General features: G+C 34.8%; 2 protein-coding genes across 2 annotated transcripts in view; one reads left to right on the top strand and one right to left on the bottom strand.

Moving 5' to 3' along the window:
- The window catches only part of LOC104783581 (protein LAZY 1-like), a 2686-nt gene extending 1633 nt beyond the window's left edge, over window positions 1-1053 (bottom strand). Inside the window, exons 1-3 of the mRNA XM_010508722.2 lie at window positions 739-1053; window positions 515-575; window positions 1-338 (exon numbers count right to left, since the gene is read on the bottom strand). Of these exons, the coding sequence (XP_010507024.1) occupies window positions 1-338; window positions 515-575; window positions 739-744 (405 nt within the window). The 5' untranslated portion in view covers window positions 745-1053. The remainder of the gene's footprint in view (window positions 339-514; window positions 576-738) is intronic.
- Window positions 3251-6638, top strand: LOC104779927 (probable metal-nicotianamine transporter YSL6). Its single transcript, XM_010504358.2, has 7 exons — window positions 3251-3777; window positions 4027-4199; window positions 4292-4389; window positions 4515-4652; window positions 4827-5016; window positions 5136-5268; window positions 5391-6638. The coding sequence occupies exons 1-7, from the start codon at window positions 3405-3407 to the stop codon at window positions 6326-6328; spliced, it is 2043 nt and encodes a 680-aa protein (XP_010502660.1). The 5' UTR covers window positions 3251-3404; the 3' UTR covers window positions 6329-6638.

The following is a 9782-nucleotide window of genomic DNA, read 5'->3' as shown; positions in this document are numbered from 1 at the left end:
ATCTTCTTTTGCATTCGATCTTTCTACCGGCTTACTGCTAATATCCTCAGGACATTCCTTAAGATACTTGTCTAGTTTCTCAGTAATGAGCTTGGCCATCTCCTTTTTCTCTCCGCTTACATCTTCTTCTGCAAACGTAGCTGAGAACTTAGGTGTCTCAGGGTCTGTGCCAAGCGTTCCGATGGCCAGAAAACCGCAGAAACCGTCTTCATCAAACCGAAGTTTCTCTTCAAATTTGGGTAGATTCTTGTCATGAGAGGGTCCGGAGAAGGAGAAGGAGTTTGTGCGGATGTCTTGGACGTCAGAGGAAATCTGAGCTCTTAGACAACCGAAACCACCTAAAAGATAGGTTGATTTTTGTTTTATCAGAAAAATACATTAGCTAGAGAGTCGAGAGTACGCTCAATAGAAATTTAATCGACCAAGAAGACTAAAACAATATATGTATAAAGATGAAGATACGTTATTCAAAAGGATTTATATGAGAGAAAGTTCTTCTTTTATATAATCAAACCTTTGAAATCTTTTGATGGGTCTAAGCCATTTTGCCTTCTAGTTCGCATCCAGTTTAGCAGCTGCAAGATATAGAGAATTAGAGATAGAGACAGAGTTCGTTAAAAATGATTAGCTAATGAGAGACTAAGTACAAACTACAAACTAAAAGCTCACTTATCATCAAAAAGAGAATATTTTGATTAGACTTTGAAATTGGAATGTACATATATATGATATACTCACCTTCATTTTGTCTTCGCTTCCCACAGCTTCTATTATCTTTTTTTCAATTTACTCAGGGTTTTATAACTATATATATATATATATATATATATAGATGTAAGTAGGTCAAGTTTGAGCTAGAAGGCTCCGAGTCTTATGATTGAGTTAAGAACAGTACATGATATTGTCCGTCGTCTTGTGCAGAGGATTCACATATATAGAATTACTATATAGATTTGCATGTATCGGACTTTATTAACGTAAGATGGGACGTTACAGAATTAAGGAAAGGTTGTTCTCGAGGTAAAAGGTGTGTATACGGAAGTCTCTGGCCGAGGCCGAGAGAGGTCGGGGGTCTCCCACTTCTTCAACTTTTTCTTATAATTTGTTGGGACATGTGTGTGAAGTTTCTCTCACAACCGACACGTGTCTAATCATTCGTACGCCATGACATGACACATCGTAACACAATCGTATTATTGGAGTTAGCATATCATGTTTGTGCATACTGTTCTTCTTGCATGCTTTTTCCCCCAAAAGGAAAGTGATACACACCTTCAAAAGGAAATGTTGTTTTCAGTCTCTAAAAATATATGGCGTGCAAGCAATAGAAGTCTCTAGGCTCTAGCTCACAAAGAGAATCCCACTATTTTGTCCTCGCTCTGCCACGTCACCGACATTAGCCATAAAGTGTAGATTTATAAGGAAAGTGATATATACGACCCCAAAAAAGAGTATAAATTATTTAAACCATTGATAAATTGGACCTATATGAATACTCAGTTAGCCAACCAAAGGGGTACGTAGAGTATTTAATGTCTTGAATTCGAGCACCAGCAATGAGAAGATGACTGAAATATCTAATTTAAAATGCCACGGTCTCTTGTCGAAGAGATTTCTTGGTTATAAAGAAATGACATTTAGTGGTGCTACCGTAATGTATGTATAAACAGAAATGATATATACGACCCCAAAAGAGTTTGTAAATTATATAAACCATTGATAAATTGTACCGATATATAATATGACCTAACCGGAGAGTACTCAGTTGGCCAACCAAAGGGGTAGGTAGAGTATTTGAAGTCGTGAATCCAAGCACCAGCAATGAGAAGATGACTGAAATATGTAAGTTAACATGCCATGGTCTCTTATCGAAGAGATTTCTTGGTTAAAAATTAAAGAAATGAATCGACATGTGGTGCTACCATAATGTTTGTATATTTAAACAGTACTGTCAATCAATTTTGGTAGGAAACGGGTAAAAATCGTCGTTGGAATGTTATAAAGGTATCTTTATTATTGAACAAAGAAACAAGAAGCTACATATATTATAACTATGTACTTTGTGTGTCCGAGAGACACAAAAGAGAAAGAGCTATTTGCCTATTTCATGTGTGTAAGCTTTTAAGATTTTTCTTCTTCTAATAATTATATATCCTTCTGATAGATACATATGAGGACTATTTTTTATCGTACACTAAATTATCGTCGCACTGTTTCATTTCTCATGCAAAAAAACTGTCGAATTAATGAAGTGTAAAAAACGTGCTTCATAGTTTCTTCTTGGTCCCAGTTTTTTTTAGCTTGTATTTCTTGTAGGTTTGCAAATTTTATCTAGGTGCCATCAAGATCGCTGAATGTGCTACGTACATGTTTTCAATATATCTTCGGGTAATCGGGTTGCCACACACTATATATATTGTCCAAAGATTTGTTATTCTTTCGATGTGGGATATAATTTAACACACCCCCTCACGCTTAGACTGGACATCCACGAGTGGTAGACTACAATCCAGAAGTTTGAACCTAGGCTCTGATACCATATGAGTAATGGGCCTAACTCACTCCCAAAAGTTAACTCAAGAGAGGAGGGTTGCCACACACTATATATATTGCCCAAGGATTTGTTATTCTTCCCAATGTGGGATATAATCTAACACACAATACTACTATATATTCATGATAACTAGATTTAAACTTTATGAACTTTATTTTCATAAAATATTACAAACTTCCAATGAATTCAATAAATCCCAAAAAAAGTTCCATTCCATCCAAAGTAAATGATATAAGATAATAATCATCTTCAATTATTTACAGATGTATATACTCTATATTTCCAATTTTCCATTTATCCTCCACATACTCTATAACTTGGATCTCTACCCAAAAAGAAAAAGAATGAAAGAAAGAAAAAAAAAACTATCCTTAAAAATAACAGGCCCGGCCCAATATGAAAGTTGAGCCCAACACACAAAAATAGTACTATTAAACGACCGTTACAAAAATTTAGTCGAATAAAATAATCTGAACACGAGAGAGAGAGAGAGAGGCGGAGGAACGAAGAAAAGAACAAAAATTACAATAAATGTGGTTCGTAACTTTCGTAATCAATCCCATTCTCTTAACAGATAAAAAATTCATCGTTTCAATGTAAGCTTAGCGTAACAGACTAAAATCACACGTGTCACTTTCTCATTCCACCTACTCATAACCACGTTTGCGTCTAATCTTCTTTTTTTTTTTGGGTCAAAGCGTCTGATCTTTTTAGAGTTTTTTCTTTATTCTCTCCCAAATCCTAACTAACTCTCTCTCACAATTCACAAATCCGCCATAACCGTTTTCTCTCTCTATAGATCCATTTTCTCGGGGAAATCCAAAATTTGACGATTGACTTAGCTTAAAACATGGGGACGGAGATCCCAAGATCGGAGGATGAGATATCGGAGGCATTGTTACAGCCGGAATCTCAGAAAACCGCGACGACGACGACGGCGGCGGACGAGCATGTACCTGAGTGGAAAGAGCAGATAACGCTTCGAGGATTGGCCGTGAGCGCTTTGTTGGGGACTTTGTTCTGTATCATCACTCATAAACTCAATCTGACTGTTGGAATCATCCCGTCGTTGAACGTCGCCGCGGGATTGCTCGGATTCTTCTTCGTCAAGTCGTGGACTGGTTTCTTGTCGAAGCTTGGGTTTACGGTGAAGCCGTTCACCAAGCAAGAGAATACTGTTATCCAGACTTGCGTTGTCGCTTGCTATGGCCTCGCCTTTAGCGGTATGAATGAAAAGCTTGTTTTACTCAAGATCTGTGTTCGAAATCGGATTCTTAGTTTTTCAAATTCTGGATACAGTAGTACAATAGTAGTAACTGTGATTTGATCAAGAATCTGATTGGTTTGACTTGGTTGGAATTTCAAACGTTGAATTTGTTGAAAGGATCTCTAGCTATTTCTGAGAAATTGTTGATTGTGATTACTAGTATAAGGATTTGATATGGATCTGGTCTTTGATTTTTAAATATCAGGAGGATTTGGTTCATATTTGATTGCTATGGATGAGAAGACATACAAGCTCATTGGTGCTGATTATCCGGGGAATCATGCTGAAGATGTTATAAATCCAGGATTGTGGTGGATGATTGGGTTTTTGTTTGTGGTCAGCTTCTTGGGGCTCTTTAGTCTCGTTCCATTACGCAAGGTAGAGAATCTCAGTAGCATATAGATAATGTATAGTGTCCTTTCATTATTGTTTGACCTTTCTCCTAAACGGGTCATATGTTTTTATCTCAGGTGATGGTTTTGGACTACAAACTTACTTATCCTAGTGGAACCGCCACTGCAATGTTGATTAACAGCTTCCATACCAACACTGGAGCTGAGCTTGCAGGGTAATTTTTGTCAAGAGTCATTTTAAATTTTGCTTTCTGCAAAACCATATCGTTTGTTTATTGAACTTGTGTTGTGTTGTGTGTGTGTGTGTGTGTGTGTGTGTGTGTAATGTTGTTCACCACAGGAACCAGGTCAAATGCCTTGGAAAATACCTGAGCCTTAGCTTAATTTGGAGTTGTTTCAAGTGGTTCTTCAGTGGTATTGGAGATGCTTGTGGGTTTGATAACTTCCCCACCCTTGGTTTGACGCTATACAAGAACACGTAAGTTCATCCTATCTCTTGACCATTTTGATACAGCTTTTATGTCCGAGATTATTATATCAGTAATGATCTGTGAGAATTGAGAATGGGTTTAGAGCTGGAATATGTTTTCTGCTACTTTTTGAAGGTATGTTAGGTGCAATTTTTAACTAGTCTGGATTCTTTGCCACACAGGTTTTACTTTGACTTCAGTCCTACTTATATTGGATGCGGTCTTATATGCCCCCATATAGTGAACTGCTCGGTTCTTCTCGGTGCGATCATCTCTTGGGGAATTCTGTGGCCATTCGTATCACAGCATGCCGGGGATTGGTATCCAGCTGACCTTGGGTCCAACGATTTCAAAGGTCTCTACGGATATAAGGTACAGTATAAGCAGCCCAGTTATAAACCTTTTTAGAAAACATTATATTCATGTCAAAAAAGAAAGATAAGAGATGAGGTTCCAGTCCTGATGCTTTAATGTCTTGTCTGACTTTTAAGGTCTTTATCGCCATTGCCATTATCCTTGGTGACGGTCTCTACAATCTTGTCAAGATCATTGCTGTCACTGTGAAGGAAATATGTAGCAGTAGGTCAAGACGACTCAATCTACCCATTGTTACCGACATTGTAGGTGAGAGAATATTAGATCCTGACTCATCTCTTACATGCTTTTGTATTAACCAATAACTTGTTTGCTCTCATGGCCACTTTCTAAAGACTGTTAATTATATGTTTTCCAATTCCTTCATTCAGATGACAGCGAAGCCTCTGAGATACTGCTGGTCAAGAAGAAAAGAGATGAAGTATTTCTTAAGGACCGTATACCCCTTGGATTTGCGGTTTCTGGTTATGTGGGTCTTGCAGCTATCTCAACCGCAACAATCCCGTTGATATTCCCACCCTTGAAATGGTACTTTGTCCTGTGCTCTTACTTCATTGCACCTGCTCTTGCCTTTTGCAACTCTTATGGAACTGGGCTCACGGACTGGAGTCTAGCATCAACCTATGGAAAGATCGGCCTTTTCATAATTGCTTCTGTAGTAGGAAGTGATGGTGGTGTCATTGCGGGTTTAGCTGCCTGTGGAGTTATGATGTCAATCGTCTCTACCGCAGCTGATCTTATGCAAGACTTCAAAACAGGTTACCTCACTTTATCATCTGCAAAATCCATGTTTGTAAGCCAGCTTGTTGGGACCGCAATGGGCTGTGTAATCGCTCCGCTTACATTCTGGCTGTTCTGGACTGCTTTTGACATTGGAGATCCCAATGGTCCGTACAAAGCACCTTACGCAGTGATTTTCCGTGAGATGGCGATTCTCGGTATTGAGGGCTTTGCGGAACTGCCTAAGCACTGTTTGGCTCTTTGTTACGGGTTTTTCATCGCAGCTTTGATTGTGAATCTCTTGAGAGACATTACACCGCCTAAGATCTCTCAGTTTATCCCGATCCCAATGGCGATGGCTGTCCCATTCTACATTGGAGCGTACTTCGCCATTGACATGTTTGTTGGGACTGTGATATTGTTTGTATGGGAGCGGATCAACAGGAAAGATGCAGACGACTTTGCGGGTGCAGTAGCATCAGGACTGATCTGTGGGGACGGGATCTGGACAATTCCGTCTGCTATCCTCTCGATCTTAAGGATCAACCCGCCCATTTGTATGTACTTTGGACCGTCCTCGGCAAGTTAAAGATGCCTGAATGGCCGGTCATAATCGCAACCACGAGTCATAATCAAAAGGAAAACTTCTCTGAGTCTCGTGGCCGCCAGATTTGAAGCAATCGTCTTCATATGCTGTGTAGATATGTTTAGTATCCCAGTTCGAAAGAACAAAAAATGTTGTTGCAAATCTCTTTAATGTTTAGTCAATGTTATTGTATGTCTCTGGGATGTTCTCTTTGAATGCTCTCATTCATAAGCTCAAAGAGGGTTTAGGTTCAATTCAATAATCATAAGGAATGTATACAGATGTTATATTGAACTCATACATTTCCAATTAACCTCAAAAGCTCAATCCAAAGTTCATGCTAATTTGGACCGAAACCGAATATGGAGAGAACCAAAAGTGTGAGAAATTTCAATAATGTTTCTGATCATAGATATACAACCCTACACAGCATATAGTCATCTTTTTAATCATAGTCTAGTACGAGATTTATTTACAATGATGTCTTCTCTGTTTGGATTTGAGAATACTGTTTCGAACAGTTTAATAGTACAATATAGATTGTGTTTTATATTCTAGTCATATTAAATTTGTAATAATTAACATTTTGATGTAAATTTTTTTGATGATATCAAAATCTTTAGTTGATCGTTTGACAGCACCGTTATTGTAATTTAACAACTGAGTTTTTTTTTCAAATATACCACTTTTTTTTTTTTCCAAAAATATATATTTTCCAAAATTACTACAAGATGGAACTAAATTTTTTATATTAAAAATTAATCACTAAATCCTAAACATTAAACTCTACCTCTGAAAACTATACCCTAAATCTAAAATTGTCAACTCAAACCTGAAAAACAAATTTTACCCAATAAAAAATCAACTTTTTGTGTTGGTATTTTTAGAAAATAAAATTTTGTAGTATTTTCAGAAAAAACTTAAGTGTGATAGTTTTAGAAAAGAAATAAAATTGTAGTATTGGAGGAATTCCTCAACATTTTAATTTTAATACTGATTGTAATAGTGAAAATAATCTTAAAAACTGTAAAATTTCTAATCATGATACTCCAAGCTGGATATACTATAATTAGGGCACGATTGGTGGAGATAATTGTGGCACAAACTCTTGAGAATTATCAGATATAAAAATCATTGAGAAAATAAAAGCAAATGAATATGATGGTGAGTGGTAAAACATAAACAAAGGATGTGTCAATTTGAATTAATTGTATGAAGACTATCTTGATTAAGACTATTAGTCATATTGAACCAATTTCGAACTGAAAAATAATTGACAAAGTATAAATTAGAATCATGTACTTTATGAATACGATTGACATTTATACACATTTCTCCATAGTCATTTTTTCATTATGGTATGTTCACATCGAAAACAACTTAGAAATCAAAGGACATGCAATGTTTAATAAAAACAACTTAATTAATGTGTACTAATGCTATACCACATTAAACATTGCATATCTTCTTTTTTCATCACTTTATGAAGTATATATTATATATGCAATTTTAATGTGTTTTAATATTGATACATATTTATTAAATAATTATATTTTATAAATTATACTTTCTTTACAGTTTGACTGGAATGAACTTTTTACGAATTAGCGAGAAAAATTGCTTGTTTTACAATCACTCAGGATTTTTTTTCTTTTTGCTAGTTGAAAGGTTAGTTAATCATATAATTCTAAAACAATTATTAAATTTGGGAATTGTGAGAATTTCAAGTAAATATGATTCACAACATATTATCGAAGGCATTTTGTAATACTCAATTTTTTTGGAACTCCATAGGATGTCATCTCAAATATATTTTTTTCCGTTTAGGTTTGTTGTGTGAAGAAATTAATATAATGGTAATTTCAAATTCTTTTTTTTTAAATCACATTTGTTATGTGAAAAGCTAATATAATAACAAATTCTCTAGCAAAATAATTTTTATGTTCAATGGCTTTAAAACGCTCGCTAATTAAGAAATGAAATTATTGGTTGATCAAAGTAAATAAATTATTTGACTCATTTTGTTATATGGGTTCGTGTGTGTTTCCTATTTTTGGAGCATAGTTAAATCCAAAAATTTCATATGCACTAAAGCAAATTTTTTTTTTTTTCCGGATAGTCCTATTATTTGACACATACTAAGACTACAAGACCAAATAGAACAATAATTTTGATAAAAACGACTATGAAATTATATGTGAGAAATTGTTGACATGACGATGAAAAAAAAAAATGGCATACTGCATTTTTTTCAGATCCATATCTAATATTTCTCTCTATCTATGATTATTCTGAATGCCTTCTCTTTCAGTAATTTTTTAATCACAATTCTAACGTCAACACTGGAGACGAAGATGACACTGACAACCTCGAAAACTATGATTATTAGTTGTCAACTTTTTTAAAAGTTAATTGTCAAATATAAATTATGTAAAAAATTATTAATATATTTATTCCAAAAAATAATACTGATTCATATTATTACCAATAGGATAAAATCATATAACTCTTGAAGTAATTAGTGAGTAACTATATGCCAAACAAACATGAAAAGAATTGGAAAAATGACTCATAGGAATTTGTATTTACAGTTATTGTAGGTATTTTGTAACTTTGCTTTTTGTGTATGCACCATTAAAACATCATTTAAAGTAAAACATTGAAATATTATGGTTTTAAAATTACAGATATTATACATTTATATAAATTCGTTATATGTATTTAAGTTTTAAAAATCTTTTGGATGGCATGGATGCACATCTTATGCATATAAAACCCATACTCCAAAGAAAAATGATATTTGGATGCAAACGTTTCAGATTTGACACAAAATACAGAACGGACAACGGTATATGATAGAATATAATTGATTTGTGACAAAGTAACACAACATTACAAAAATATCATTTGGTTCTTAGTGGTAACAAAAAAAGGCGTGGTTGAAGGTGATTATTTCTAAATAGTTTACGAAATTCTCAAATTTTGACATATCTATTTAGCTTTAATTTTACTGTTTTACAATACAGTTTATTTTTGTTATAGATCATTTTTTTTATTATGAGGGACAAATTCTTGGGTTTGGAGAGTGATTGAACAGTAAATCTTGAACAAAAAAGAAAAACTAAATTGACGACACTTGACAGGAAATATTAGTGCATTACTTTATTTAAACGTGATTATGGTCGTCATTAATATTAGAATGATGCCTTTAACTAAAGCTAGAGAGTAGTTAACTCAATTAAGATTAATTGAAGTCTAAGACATATGAGTAGTTATGATGAAACGAGAGGTGCGAGTAAAAAAAAGAGATGGTATGATGTTGTCGGTCCATAAATGATGGAACTCTCAAACTCAATTCAATCTCTTTAGAACTTGCCCTACAAGCGAACCAAACTCTCTGTTGGACCTGCCAAGTGTCAATAAGTCATTGATTTACCTTGATAGACTAGCTAAGCTA

The sequence above is a fragment of the Camelina sativa genome, chromosome 4 (assembly GCF_000633955.1).
Source record: "Camelina sativa cultivar DH55 chromosome 4, Cs, whole genome shotgun sequence".
NCBI lineage: Eukaryota > Viridiplantae > Streptophyta > Magnoliopsida > Brassicales > Brassicaceae > Camelina > Camelina sativa.
This window is presented reverse-complemented; position numbering and strand designations above follow the sequence as displayed.

Bases quoted from the DNA above. Each gene is read 5' to 3' on its own strand.
- LOC104779927 (XM_010504358.2), top strand. From the start codon at position 3,405: ATGGGGACGGAGATCCCAAGATCGGAGGATGAGATATCGGAGGCATTG. The intron at 4,200-4,291 runs GTAGAGAATCTC...TTTTTATCTCAG, and splicing joins GTCTCGTTCCATTACGCAAG to GTGATGGTTTTGGACTACAA. The intron at 4,653-4,826 runs GTAAGTTCATCC...TTTGCCACACAG, and splicing joins TTGACGCTATACAAGAACAC to GTTTTACTTTGACTTCAGTC.